This window comes from Trachurus japonicus, chromosome 17 (assembly GCF_045865225.1).
Source record: "Trachurus japonicus isolate A0001 chromosome 17, Traja_1.0".
Taxonomy (NCBI): domain Eukaryota; kingdom Metazoa; phylum Chordata; class Actinopteri; order Carangiformes; family Carangidae; genus Trachurus; species Trachurus japonicus.
In genome coordinates, this window is record NC_140923.1 from 1681819 (window position 1) to 1697689 (window position 15871).

The window sequence follows — 15871 nt, forward strand, 5'->3', positions numbered from 1 at the left end:
GATTAGAATTAGATTTATTGTGTACCTCCCACTTAACTCATTGAGTGCCATTGACGTACATATACGTCAAACGCAGTTTTCTGCGGCTGGTAAATGGGGACGCTGTCGCCCACACTGTGAGTAATTTTGGGGATTCTGGGATGTGTAGAACGAATGAGACTGTAGATCAGAGCAAGAAGTGAAGAAGAAGGAGAAGACGAGTGCGATCACTACGGAGATAAAAAAAAGTTGGAAAAGTTTCTATTTCTAGAGAAAAACGACGGGCAGAGCCTGGAACAAGTGTAACGTGGAGCTGTGATGAAAAATTTCTCTTACGGATGATCACTTTTGCTTATTTCTTTCTTATTCATACATGATGGAGTGTGTATTTCACTTCATGCTAACTAAGTGGGCACTTGTATCATTATGCACCAACCAACAGTGGACCCCTGTCATTCCATATAAACCAAGTGTGGACCTTTTTTTTCTGCAATGCAAAACAATAAGTAAAATGCATCCCTATTAAAGCAGAAGTAAGTGGTCCGGTCGTTTTCGCTAATGCTGCGTTCCAGGCAGGCTTTTGAAATCGTAAATTACAGCTTCAAGTCACAACTTACGACTTTGTAGCGTTTCAGGCAACTCACTCGTGTTTTTCCGACCTGTTTTACCGGTGAAAGTCACTATAACGGCCACTCGTAACTTCCGACCGGTGAACTCGTACCAGATCGAACTGGTACCACTTCACGGTCGGAAAAATACGAGTTTCCTTGAACGCACCATAACAGTCCTCGTCCCTACGTCGCCACATTCACGGCGTTCCTTGGCTGCACACAGCCCTGCATGCCGTTCTCTCTCCTCATTGGATAAAAACTGTAGGATACGATAAATGTTTTCTCTTCGGCTCAGAGCAGAGCAGAGGGACTGAGAGACCCGTGTTTCAGTCCAAACACTCTATGTAAGTGATTGCTGTCGGAAGATATAACTATTTAAGACTTATATTAACACAAATATATCACTTACTTCTGCTTTAATATAGATTTAGAATGCAAGTACATTAAAATTGATTGAAACCATGTGCTGTTAAAAAGTAGAAGAGTGACAATAGGTGGCCACCACAGAGCTTCATCTATATGAGACATTAGGTGACTACAGAATAACACTTTGTGGCTCTGGGCCATCAGACCATGTTGAATCCTGAGTTTAGTTATTTAAAGTAGTTTTCCCATGACAACAATGCAGTCAAGGAGTATGAAACTTCATTAAGTCAAAAACTTGACAGACTGTAGAAAGGTGTGTTGCAGTGGTATATCATATTACTTAGTGAGGTTAATCCATCCTCTAGAAGAATTATCCCTTGTATCTCAGACAAACTGATGACCCCCCAGCGCCTCCTTTATTTTCCCATACATGTTTTATTGTTGAGCCATAAATGTCAATAACTGAAATATTCCCTTAAGTATCATGATAGGTTGCCATTGAATTTTCACAGTACATCCCATGTTTTAAAAAAACTACAATGAAAACTTTACCAGTGCTACTTTAGTTTAAATATGTGTGTTTGCATGTGTTTGTGCGTGTGTGTTGTGTGTATTAATAGTTACAAATGTTTGTATTAAATTTAGATTAAAAATGTATCTTAAAACTTAGCAATTTCTCTCATTTCTGCTTATCCACCCATGCTGGAGTGTGTATGTCGCTCCGTGCTATCTCAGTGGGAGCTTGTGTCATTATGCCCCAACCAACAGTGGACCCCTGTCATTCCATATAAACCAAGTGTGGACCTTTTTCTGTAATGTAAAACAGTAAATAAAATACATCCTCATAAATACAGATTCATGATGCAAGTACATTAAATGTGACCTAAAACCCTGAGTTTTAATTCAAATATTTTTCCTATAACAACAATGCAGTCAAGGAGTATAAAACTCTTGTAGGGGAAAAATTAATAGACTGTAGAAATGTGTGTTGCAGTAGTACACCCTACATTTAAAAATAATTACAACATTATTGGTGCTACTTTATTAGAAATGTTTGTGTTCAGTTTTGATGAAAAATTTCTCTTACGGATGATCACTTTTGCTTATTTCGTTCTTATTCATACATGATGGAGTGTGTATTTCACTCCATGCTAACTAAGTGGGCACTTGTATCATTATGCACCAACCAACAGTGGACCCCTGTCATTCCATATAAACCAAGTGAGGACCTTTTTCTGTAATGTAAAACAGTAAATAAAATACATCCTCATAAATACAGATTCATGATGGAAGTACATTAAATGTGACCTAAAACCCTGAGTTTTAATTCAAATATTTTTCCTATAACAACAATGCAGTCAAGGAATATAAAACTCTTGTAGGGGAAAAATTAATAGACTGTAGATATGTGTGTTGCAGTAGTACACTCAACATTTAAAAATAATTACAACATTATTGGTGCTACTTTATTAGAAATGTTTGTGTTAAGTTTTGATGAAAAATTTCTCTTACGGATGATCACTTTTGCTTATTTCTTTCTTATTCATACATGATGGAGTGTGTATTTCACTTCATGTTAACTAAGTGGGCACTTGTATCATTATGCACCAACCAACAGTGGACCCCTGTCATTCCATATAAACCAAGTGTGGACCTTTTTCTGTAATGTAAAACAGTAAATAAAATACATCCTCATAAATACAGATCCATTATGGATGAGTAAAGACAGACAAGCAAATTATCTTTGTTAAGAAAAAAAGAATTCATTCATTAAAGCTGGTTTTAAGTAAATGTTGTTGCTTATACTGCAGAACTTGATATTAGTGCATGCAGCCATGTTACTTCTGAATTGCATGCAATTCAATAAAAAAATATTTACTCTCAAATGTGGCCATGATTATTTAAATATATATAATTTGTATTACAGAGACTTTAAAATAAGTAATGATAACTCTCAAGTTATATTATTCATTCTTGAAAGAAACTGAGAAAGTCATTGTTGTAAACAAAGACTCATTAGGTGAATGGGTCGTTAGGTGGTCGTTAGGGTGCAGACAGCTCCACTGCAGTATGTGGAGGTCCACTCTTTGATAGGTAAATGTCGCTCAGAGATCCAAGTCCCCTCTTGGCAATTTCTTTAAAAATAATTAAAAGTCACATTTTCAGTAATATTATGGTAAAACACCTTAAAAGTCAATTTTATATTCCATTTTTGGTTTTTCAAAATAAGCAGAAACATAAGACCCCTCTTGGCAGCTTGGCCTGACAGGTCCCCTCTTACCCCTATTGGTGTGTATGTGTGTGTGTGTGTGTGTGTAGACCTCGTGTGGTGTGCGGTCAGCCTGGATCTGAGTCCGGCCGCTGCTGCTCTGGTCTCTGCCGACGTGGACGACCGGTCCTCTGGAGCTCCGTCTCACCAGGTGACGCCTCACGGCCGGGACGTCGTCCAGACGGTGACCTGGGGGGGGGGGGGGGGGGGGGGGTAGATAGAGATAGATAGAGATAGAGAAAACTTTATTGATCCCAATGGGCAATTCAGTTTGCAGTTGCACCTAGCCATGGTGAATAAATACATAAATAAACAAAGGACAATACAATACCACAACCTGCATGACGTCAAAAGAGTCTCAGCAACACATTCAAATTGACATTCAACATTTAAAAGCCAGGGGAAATAAGCCCCTACACGCACACACACATACACTTTACACTTTAAAGTGTATGTGGGGGGGGGGGTGTATGGGGAGGGGGGGGGGGGGGGGGGTCAGAGGTCAAAGGTCAACACACACACTCCCTCTGGTCCCATGGGAACCTGCTAACTGTGTTTCAGGCTCCACTGGACTTCAGTAAAGAATCGGTAAGACGAGACGGGAACGGATTCATCCAATCAACCTCAACACACACACACACACACACACACACACACACACACACACACAGAGTTTTCACATCAGTTCTTGCATCAACAGAACTTGCAACTGCACAACAACACCTTAAAGGGATAGTTCAGCATTTTGTCAAACCGGCCCATTGCCATAATCCCTATAGTCATAGCAGTAGGTTTGTTACCTTTAATTGTCGGTGCAAGCTGTTTTTAGAACGGCGGAGCAGAGCCGTGAGCTGCTCAGAGCTACGCTACGGAGGCTCATTATGGGATTTCTTGGTTTCCCTCATCAAACTCATCAAATACACAATCCAACAACTCCACAACGCTCTGGTGGACAAGTTGTGAGCTGCACATTCACCACACTATGAGATAATAACACAACGTTACCACACAGAGTTGTTTTAGAGGGAAATTCATGTAAAACCACTGATGCACGTTGCCTTCAGGGACAGTTTTTCATCATCAGTCTCTGAATTTCCCTCTAAAACAACTCTGTGTGGTAACGTTGTGTTATTATCTCATAGCGTGGTGGATGTGCAGCTTGCGGCTCTGCTCCGCCATTCTAAAAATAGCTTGCACCGACAATTAAAGGTAACGAACCGACTGCTATGACTATATGGATTATGGCAATGGGCCAATTTGACTAAATGTTGAACTATCCCTTAAAGTTTTCTTCTCAAGTCCGACACTGAAAGTTTAATGTCTCCTCAGCTAAGGCAGCGACTTCTGTTTCACTAAACCAACTTCTCCTTTAAAGGTCCAGTCTGTAATAATCATCAAGGTTTATTGTTAAATTCTGAATCTACTCCCCATGCATATATCGCTATAAAATAAAACCTGTTTGGTTTCCGTAGCCTTATAATTCTTCTTTTATATGGTTGGTTGGTTGGTTTACTTTATTAATCCCTCTGAAGGGGAATTGATCGTCACTCTGTACGTACAAACATCCAACACACAATACTACAACATGACAAGCATTGACAACTCAGGCAGTACAATACGTGCAATGCAATGCATTACTTAGCATATAGTCCAGGCAAAATAGCGTTTTCCGACAGACTAATTGTAACAGAATGTTTTTCACCATACATCATTTCTATGAGGTGTCTAGAACAACATACTAAAAGTCCTAAGAAATCCTAGTTGGGGAAATATGTTTAATTCTCATCATTATTTACTGTATAAAGTCTATGGTGCTGACAACAATACACCCCAATGGGGCTATTTTTTTCCTTTACTCCTATCACAATGAAACTTTACACAATGAAAGTATCCATGAAATGTAACATTTTTTATTACAAGTTTCTTTTAAAATGAATTTGAATATGCAAACGAGCCTTACACTAATCAAATATGCCCAAAATACACCCGAATAGGCTTTTTTTTTTTCCTTTACTCCTACCACAATGAAACTTTACACAATGAAAGTAGACATGGAAAGTAACATTTTTTGTATTACAAGTTTCTTGGAAAATGGATTTCAACTTTCATTGTGTAAAGTTTCATTGTGATAGGAGTAAAGGGAAAAAACAGCCCCATTGGGGTGTATTGTTGTCAGCACCATAGACTTTATACAGTAAATAATGATGTGAATTAAACATATTTCCCCAACTAGGATTTCTTAGGACTTTTAGTATGTTGTTCTAGACACCTCATAGAAATGATGGATGGTGAAAAACATTCTGTCACAATTAGTTCTATTTTTGGGTCCAAACTGAGCTGGATTGCCTGGACTAATAGCACACAACAGAAAACAACAATAATCAACAACAATGTTCATTAAAAAACTTCACTGCACCAGGTACAAAAGACTTCCTCTACATAGAACAAGGGTCTGGCTTTAGAGAGCGTCGCCATCTTGCGCCGCCATGTTTGTACGGCAGCCTGAAGGGAAAATCCAGCCAATCAGAGAGCACGTTTCAAGAGTTTCACGTTCATTAAAGGATAATTTACGTTTTTTTACAACCTGGACCTTATTTCTAGCATAAAATCCGATCATTTACTCCCCCAGATAACTTTGGTGTCATTTGGAGTCGTTGTGATGAAATGAGCCCCAGTGGAGCGGCGCGTATATCCGTATAATGGAGTCTACAGGGCAGCAGAATGCAGCCTCTAAATAACACATTATCTGCAGAGAAACTCCTTCATTTCACCAAGATTTAGTTGTGATAGGCTAGTGCTATTCCCCTCTGAGTCCGGGGTTAGCTGTTATCAACATCCGGGGTCTGTAGGTTGACCTGCTGACCTCTGACCTGGATGATGTCATCTCTGAGCTTGTTGCTACCGCTAATGCTACGGTTGGTTTCTGCGTGTTTCTGACCTGTCAGAACAAAATGAGCAGCTGGATGAAGTTCAGCTTCCACAGGCTTCCTCTCCTCAACCTGGACTCACTAAAGCTCCGGCTGGTTGAGATAAAAATGGACCCGAATGCCGAAGCAGAATGATTATTATCAGAATGAGCCGCGCGGCGCTCAGAGATGACATCATCCAGGTCAGAGGTCAGTAGGTCAACCTACAGACCCCGGATGTTGATAACAGCTAACCCCGGACTCAGAGGGGAATAGCACTAGCCTATCAGAACTAAATATTGGTGAAATGAAGGAGTTTCTCTGCAGATAATGTGTTATTTAGAGGCTGCATTCTGCTGCCCCGTGTTCTCACATTATACGGATATACGCGCCGCTCCACAGGGGCTAATTTCGTCAAAACGACTCCAAATGACACCAAAGTTATCTGGGGGAGGAAATGATCGTATTTTAAGCTAGAAATAAGGTCCAGGTTGTAAAAAACAGAAATGATCCTTTAATAAACCAACGAAGGAAAGGAAACAGCAGACATGGTAACATGGTTTAGTAAAATACCCAGAACAGCTGGAACATCTGGAACATCTGCTGCTGTTAACACCTCTAACCTCTAACCAGCGTCTCTTCACCCACACCGACCGACCGGTCCGATCCACCTGTCGGACCAGAACCGGACTCAGACAGGTGAGTACTCACTGAGGTCCGGCTTCAGTCTGGAAAACAACCAACTGTTGAGGTTTCTGATGATCACGTCCACAGCAGAGACCGACTTCATCTGACCGTCCTGTAGGACCATGACCAGGACCAGGACCAGGACTAGGACTAGGGCCAGGACCAGACCAGACCAGACCATGTCCAGAACCAGGACCAGACCAGAACCAGAACCAGACCAGCACCAGACTCACAGGGACAACAGACAGAGGGTGTGGGTGGAGCCGGTGGGAACGCTGCATTGTGTTCAGGTCACATGACCAAGATCAACAAGACAAGTGACAGAAAAACTCTTTCATGAAGAGAAACATTCCTTCACTTTGTTGGAGCCGTGCCCCAGTGCATGCTGGGAGCAGCTCCAGCCTCACTCTGAGCCCCAACAACACAACCTGATGAAGATACTAAAACCTCCACTGGCCCACGATCAGTGTATAGGTAACACTTCACAATAAGGTAAAACTTCACCATATCTCCCCTAACACACTGCAAAAACTCAAAATCTTTCAAGAATATTTGTCTTATTTCTTGTCAAAATGTCTCATTTCTAGTCAAAACTAATCTCTTTTCACTTAAACTAAGACTATCCCCTTAAAAATGAACTTGTTTTGAGATAATTTTCACTTGTTTCAAACAAATTTTCACTTGAAATAAGTAGAAAAATCTGCCAGTGAAAGTAAGTTTTTTGTGTTTGTAATAAGAAAGAAAAACTTGCTCCACTATCAGATTTTTTCTACTTATTTCAAGTGAAAATCTGCTTGAAATAAGTAAAACGTGTTTAAAAACAAGCTGCTTTTTATGTGATGAGTCTTATTTTAAGTAGAATGAGATTTGTTTTGACTAGAAATGACATTTTTGACTTGAAATGAGACAAATATTCTTGGTAAGATTTTGAGTTTTTGCAGTGCATCCCTGATGTTTGTGTTAAAAGGGGACTCTGATTCACTGCCTATGGGAACGCTCTAAAATATTGGTATTTTGGGAAAATGTAGTTAAATGTTTATCACGGATGGTTAAGTGTAACATTCCTTTGACGTCAACAATCTGTATACTTGGAATATACCCCAAGGACTTCATCAGAACAAAGAAGCAATCGATCCACAGGAAGTAGCTGTGATTAACATGAAGGTGGATCTGGAGAGACAGGTGTAACCGGTGTTATTAGAAGACTGTCTGTGACCAAATTGCCAAGGGTTCTATACAAACGTTTGTCCTTCAGTTCAGATGAACACTGTTACACAACAAGACATGCTACGGAGGGTAAATTCACCTTACCCAAAGTGAAAACAGACAAGATGAAAAGCACGGTAATGTTTAGGGCCATGGTGATATGGAGCATATTATCCAAGAACATAACAAATACAGATTTAAAGATCCATTGAAAGAACATGTATTAGTCAAACAGCCTCTATCTAGCTGAAGCTACTTGGTCCAATCAGTTAGTGTTTGTCTGATTTACTAGAAATATCTTCAGTCTGCTTGTGTATTGGTTCTGTTTCTGTAACTTAATGTCATTATGAGGAACAGATGTTTCTGAACATCTGATCATTTCACTACTATGGTTAATAGCTGCACTGTGGAAATGAATAAGGTCCAGTAATATGTATATGTATGTCTTGTTTTGTCCTGTAGATCGTTGTGAGTTGTTGTGGTTATGGATGTTGTTATTGTGTTGATGGTGTGATGTGTTTTTGTATTTATCTACTGCAATGGAGAGTTCATCTGTGAAGGTACACTGCAAAAACTCAACATCTTTCCAAAGAGGTTTGTCTTATTTCTTGTCAAAATGTCTCATTTCTAGTCAAAACTAATCTCTTTTCACTTAAAATAAAAATCATCACCTAGAAAATGAACTTGTTTTTAGATCATTTTCACTTGTTTCAAACAAATTTTCACTTGAAATAAGTAGAAAAATCTGCCAGTGAAAGCAGATTTTTTGTGCTTGTAATAAGAAAGAAAAACTTTTTCTACTTATTCCAAGTGAAAATCTGCTTGAAAGAAGTAAAAAGTGTCTAAAAACAAGCTACTTTTAATATGATGTGTCTTATTTTAATTATAATGAGATTTGTTTTGACTAGAAATGACATTTTGAGTAGAAATAAGACAAATATTCTTGGTAAGATTTTGAGTTTTTGCAGTGTAGACTCCAGGAAGAATAGCGGTGGCCTTTGCCAAAGCTAATGGAGATCTAAAGAAATGAAATAAATGAAATGAAAGTGTGTAAGAGGTACTGACTCTTGATGCCGTCCAGGTCGACCGACATCAGCATCTCGGCCTCGTCGGCCTCGTCGGTGCTCGGCATGAGGCGACCGGGGGAGAGGCCGTTGGAGCTGGGGGGCAGGTCACTGAGAGGGGGAAAGGTCAAAGGTCACAGGTCAATCCAACTGATATCAGGTCAGACTGGCTTATATAGTATCATAATGTTTTTGAGGAAGACTTATACCTCACATAAACACATTTCTTTGTTTTTACAACTTCAACCGACAAATGTGAGACACAGTTATAGCACTAGACTCAGGAAACAACTTCACCTTGTTTTTACCTGCACTCACACTGCAAAAACTCTACATCTTACCAAGAATATTTGTCTTATTTCTAGTCAAAACAAATCTCATTCTACTTAAAATAAGACTCATCACATTAAAAAGTAGCTTGTTTTTGACACGTTTCACTTCTTTCAAGCATATATGAACTTGAAATCATAGTAGATAGTGGAGCAAGTTTTTCTTTCTTATTACAAGCACAAAAAACTTGCTTTACTGGCAGATTTTTCTACTTATTTCAAGTGAAAATGTGTTTGAAACAAGTGAAAATTACCTAAAAACAAGTTCATTTTTAGGTGATGAGTCTTATTTTAAGTGGAAAGAGATTAGTTTTGACTAGAAATGAGACATTTTGACAAGAAATAAGACAAATATTCTTGGAAAGATTTTGAGTTTTTGCAGTGCAAAAGGTCAGTTACGTATAACAGTCTCCCCTCACACTGGATCACCACCACGGGAATGTCCAGTTTTAAAATGAAACTGAGAGAAGCTGTGTTTAGTCATAATATTATGTTGCAATAGCCTACATGTTAAGTTGAACTCAAGCATGTTAATACGTCTGCGTTGAACAACTTGGTACATTAATGCTTCAGCTTATCTCATGTATACTCTTCTAGAATCATGTAATTATTGTATAATCATGTAAAAAACTATATTATTCCTCTTGATCATGTTATATTTACATTGTGCTATTTAATATGCATTTCTATACTCATGTTTATATATTCAGAATAAATTATTTTATGTAATTCTTTGTATAAACGTTGTATTGTTGTAATAATTGTTTGATTTAATGTGGAGACCAGGAAGAATAGTCTTCATCTCTATGAAGACTAATGGGGATCCAAAGACTATGTATGTATTATGGTTTTTTATTTAGCCTTCTTTGTTTTGATGCTAATGCAGCAGTACACTGCAAAAACTCAAGAATCTTAGCAAGAATATTTGTCTTATTTCTAGTCAAAATGTCATTTCTAGTCAAAACAAATCTCATTCTACTTAAAATAAGACACATCATATTAAAAGTAGCTTGTTTTTAGACACTTTTTACTTCTTTCAAGCAGATTTTCACTTGGAATAAGTAGAAAAAATCTGATAGTGGAGCAAGTTTTTCTTATTACAAGCACAAAAAACTTACTTTCACTGGCAGATTTTTCTATTTATTGTGAATTTAAGTGAAAATGATCTAAAAACAAGTTAATTTTTAGGTAATGAGTCTTATTTTAAGTGGAAAGAGATTAGTTTTGACTAGAAATGAGACATTTGGACAAGAAATAAGACAAATATTCTAGGAAAGATGTAGAGTTTTTACAGTGTACTATGAGTATTAGTCAGGGTCTTACGCAGAATAAATCAGTCATACAAAGATTAGACTACTGGGGTTTTTTATGGGCCCCACTGGGCGCTGGGCCCCTAGAGTTATCATCACCTTTCTCCCCTAGACAACGGCCCTGGGGTCAGGTGAGATGTCTACCTGTAGTATGAGGTCATCAGCTCCTCCTCCTCTCCGTCGGTCTGGGAGTTCGGCTCCTCCTGGTCTTCCTCTATGGTGGTGGCGGCGGCGTTGGGGGCGGAGCTTCTCCTCCCGTCCTTCCTCCCCTCGCTGCTCCTCTTCCTCCGTCCGTCAGCCGCAGGTTTGGACAGAGGATGGTGGACGTGGAGGGAAGCGTGGCGGTGATCTGCAGCAGAGAAACAACAACCTGGTCAAAAAGTGGTACAATTTCTCCAAAAAAGTTGAAACATTTCTAGAAGAAAGTGGTAAAAACTCTCACAAAAAAAAAAATTACAAAAAAGTTTACATTTTTGGGGAAAAAAGTGGTACATTTTATTTCTTTTTTTGAAAAATCTGGTAAAATTTCTCAGAAAAATTGGTAAAATTTCAACAAAAAAAAAAAAAAAAGTTTAAAAAATTTTAGAAGAAACTGGTAAAATTTCTCAAAGAAATTCCAGGAAAAGTGGTAAAATTAAAAAAAAAAAAAAAAGTCAAACAATAATAAAAAAAAATAACTGATAAAAGTAAAAATTGAGAGGAAACTGGTAAAATTACTCAAGAATTCTAGAAAAAGTGGTAATTTTTTTTTTATTGTAGAAAAATGTGGTAAATTTTAATAATAGAAAAAGGGGTCAAATTTCTTGTAAAAAGTAGAACAGAAAAATTGAGAAGAATCTGGTAAAATTTCTCAAAAAAATTCTAGGAAAAGTGGTAAAATTTCAAAAAAAAATTAAAACAATGATTAAAAAAGTGAAATAATTCTAGTAAAAAGTGGAAAAATTTCAATAAAAAGTTGTGGACCCCCTTGAACCCTGTCAACCCTCCCACTTTGAGAACCATTGACATTTACTTTAGTTAGATAGTTTTGTTGTACTGGCTGTACTGAAGTATTTATGTATTTTCAGTGGGTATACTGAGTAAACCTGAGTATCACATAGTAGTAGTAGTAGTAGTTTATACATAGACTACACCACTGGTCATGCAGATTCACCGAGACGTCTCTGGAGACAGTTCCTGTCTCACCTTCAAAGTCCCGCTCATCGTAGACTCGGTGTTTCTCCGGCGGACTGCGAGCTGCAGGACAGAGGATCTGCTGGAAACACGGGACGTCGAAGACTTTGTTCAGGTCCTCCTCCTCTTCGTCGCCGGGGCAACGAGGGGTCGAAGAAGACAGGGACTGCAGGAGAGCAGCGACGACACAGTTCAAATGAAGTCAGTGTTACACAGCTGCAGTTCCTCTCCTGGCCACTAGAGGGAGTCTCCATGGACTCAACAGGTTCACAGCTGCTGGTCACTTCCTGTTTACACTATGGAGGACTGAGGGGGCGGGGCCGGTTTACTGGTAATCCCTCTATAGTGAACATTAATAACCACTAACACCAATACAAAATGGCGTCGTCGCTGTCTAGTGAGTAGCCATAGATATATATACTGACTAGGCGTTTCCATCAGCTCTATTAAGTGGAATACGTCAACGCGGCGGCCATCTTGGTCAGGGGGAAGCCGTGTCTACTTCTACATCAGTCAACAGAGGCAGACGTCTATCAACCATTAACATCACCACAACTCACTGAATATTCAACCCATTTTCAAGCCGTTTGGTTTATTAGAAATGTCAGACACATATTTATGATACAACAACAAAAAATGTTTTTTTGAAAAATCTTTATATATTTTTGTTTTTATGTATTAAACATACACTTAGATACTCAGACACACACACACATGCATAAATACAGTGAAATGTGTTCTACAGGGTCTGACTGGTCTGACTGCTGGTCAGACGTTTATATGTCTATGGTCAGTAACTCTGTACCAAGATGGCCGCCGTGTTGACGTACGCTGAGGAGCAGAAGGCATCTAGTCACTATGTATATCTATGGTGAGTAGCGAGTGGGTCACATGAGGTCAAACATCAGCTGACCAGTCTGAGCTCAGAGCATCTGTCTGTTACCATGGTAACAACATCATCTCACCTGACAGAAAAATAATGAGGCTCAGACTGATACAACCATGATTGATTGATTGATTGATTGATTGATTGATTGATCGACAGATAGATCGACCGACCGGTTGGTTGAGTGATTGATTGATTGATTGATTGATTGATCGATCGATCGACAGATAGATCGACCGACCGACCGACCGACCAACCAACCGACCGGTCGATTGATTGATTGATTGATTGATTGATTGATTGATTGATTGATTGATTAATTGATTGATCGACAGATAGATCGACCGACCGGTTGGTTGATCGGTCGGTCGGTAGGTTGGTTGGTTGGTTGGTTGGTTGGTTGGTTGATTGATTGATTGATTGATTGATTGATCGATCAATCGGTCGGTCGGTCGGTCGGTCGGTCGGTCGGTCGGTCGGTCGGTAGGTCGGTAGGTTGGCTGGTTGGTTGGTTGGTTGGTTGGTTGGTTGATTGATTGATCGACAGATAGATCGACAGATAGATCGACCGACTGGTTGGTTGGTTGGTTGGTTGGTTGATTGATTGATCGATCGATTGATTGATTGATCGATCGGTGGAGACTCACCACAGAGAGGCCCAGGCCCTCACCAGGTTCCACTGAGTCCGGGTGAGTTTGGCTCATGGTTCCTTCAGGGGTCAGAGGTCACAGGTCAGAGGGAACCAGAGGGAACCAGCCGGTTTCACTACAGAGAGAAGAGAACACATTCATAATGATGATACGTATGATGTCATCTGGCGCCAAGAGAGGGAACAGTGAGGGAACAGAGATAGGGAACAGTGAGGGAACAGAGATAGGGAACAGTTTGAGAATAGTGAGAGAACACAGAGAGCCGAGAGGAGAAACAGAGAACAGTGAGAGAACAGTGAGGGAACAGAGGAGGAAGAACAGGGAAGAGAGGAGGAACAGGGAACAGAGAGGGAACAGTGAGGGAACAGAGGAGGAAGAACAGGGAAGAGAGGAGGAACAGGGAACAGAGAGGGAACAGTGAGGGAACAGGGAACGGAGGAGGAATCCTCCCTGTGACGTGAGTGTGTGTCCTGCTGCAGGTGGAGACAAACATCACGTTGATGAGTCAGAGTCTGAAGAAACAAACACTGAACTGAGAGAGAGAGAGTACATTGTGTGTGTGTGTGTGTGTGTGTGTGTGTGTGTGTGTGTGTGTGTGTGTGTGTGTGTGTGTGTGTGTGTGTGTGTGTGTGTGTGTGAAACAGGAAGAGAGTTGGAGCCTACCTCAGCGTCCTCGCAGCACTGAAAGAGAGAAATTATAATGCAAAGACTGAAACCAACAGGGAGAACAGAGGGGGGGAAGAAGGAGGAGGGGGGGGTTAGAGGGGGAGAAAAGGAGGGAAGGGGGGAGGGGGGGGGCTTGAAGAAAGAAAGGATGAAAAGAGGAGAGGGGGAGAAAGAGGAAACAGGAGGTAGAGAAAGAAAAGGTCCAACAGGCTGAAGGTCACCACGGCAACCGAGGTTAGGGTTAGGTTAGGCCTGCTTCCTGCCTATCCATATATTGATCTATTGGGGCAACACTTTACTGGAATAGGTGTTCATCAGATTGACATAACACTGTCATAACCATCAATGAATACTTCTGACAGCTGTTGTTAAGTGTCATTCGGTAAGTTATGTCACTTTTGATGCAAAGTTGAAATTGTTTGTTCTGACAACTTGACATAATTTTTTAAAGTTTGGCAATTAGGTCTGCTATGACAGTTTAAAGTAATGGTGTCAAACATGCGGCCCGTGGGGAAAAACCGGCCCGCCAGAGGGTCCAATCTGGCCCGCGGGATGAATTTGCCAAGTATGAAAATCATATTAAAGACAGAAGAGGTATAATATCACTGAAACTGCACATGTTTTTCTCAGGAAATTTTTTTGTTCATAATATTTTTTATCAAAGGAATAAATAATATACTGTAAATATCTTAATAATGTACTTGTTTGCACTAGAACAAAAAGAAAAGTTTAGAGTTCTTGTTATTTATAGGTTATTATGCTCTTATTTTACCTGGTCTGGCCCACTTGAGATCAAATTGTGCTGAATGTGGCCCCTGAACTAAAATTAGTTTGACACCCCTGGTTTAAAAGGACAACGAGGAGTTTTGTAAAAGTGAAGTGTTTCCACACTACATTTATGAGCCTCCGCACCGTGAAATTCTTTGACCGGAGCAAGACAGACTCATGTTTTCATTCATCAAGAATTAAAGTCAGAGGTTGGAAGACGATCACATACCGTCGTAGTTCCCACCATAAACGGAGATTCGGCGGCGTTATTCTCATGACTCGCCACAAAACCGAAAGTAAAGAAACACTGGTCGGCTCGCCCAGCATTTCCACCACCACTAATAATAACAAAATAACCATAGAGACAAAACCATAGATTTATCTAAAATGGACCATTAACAAGTGGTAACGGAGATTCATCCACATTAATATCAGACTTTTTTATAACCAGATAGAAACTCCTCGTTGTCCCTTTAAATTGTCTTTTATGCAAAGTTGACATCTCAAACAATGTCAACTTTGCATCAAAAGTGACATAACTTACCGAATGACACTTAACCACAGCTGTCAGAAGTATTCATTGATGTTTATGACAGCTGTTATGTCAATCTGATGAATACCTATTCAAGTAAAGTGTTACGTGTCTATTGATACTAATCGATGATGTCACTGATGATGTCACTGATCCTCCAGCATCAGCACTGACACCTGACCCTGATTCATTACTGATTACTTATATTAATTCTTTCCTGTAAAATCTTTATACACAAACACAGATTTCTCAAAACTAAACCGAAGTTTAAGGTGTTTCTACTTGAATTCAACTTTCATCTTAAAGCAGAAGTAAGTGATATTTTTGTGTTAATCTAAGTCTTAAATAGTTGTATCTTCCGACAGCAATCACTTCTATAGAGTGTTTGGTCTGAAACACGGGTCTGTCAGTCACTCTGCTCTGCTCTGAGCCCAGGAGAAAACTTTCCTTGTATCCTACAACCTTTATC

General features: G+C 39.7%; 1 protein-coding gene across 1 annotated transcript in view; it reads right to left on the bottom strand.

The window, feature by feature from the left end:
- The window catches only part of slc4a2a (solute carrier family 4 member 2a), a 48840-nt gene extending 35350 nt beyond the window's left edge, over positions 1 to 13490 (bottom strand). Inside the window, exons 1-5 of the mRNA XM_085804505.1 lie at positions 13434 to 13490; positions 11913 to 12066; positions 10872 to 11076; positions 9090 to 9199; positions 3278 to 3414 (exon numbers count right to left, since the gene is read on the bottom strand). Coding sequence (XP_085660631.1) covers positions 3278 to 3414; positions 9090 to 9199; positions 10872 to 11076; positions 11913 to 12066; positions 13434 to 13490 — 663 coding nt within the window. The remainder of the gene's footprint in view (positions 1 to 3277; positions 3415 to 9089; positions 9200 to 10871; positions 11077 to 11912; positions 12067 to 13433) is intronic.
- Positions 13491 to 15871: the final 2381 nt, after the last annotated feature.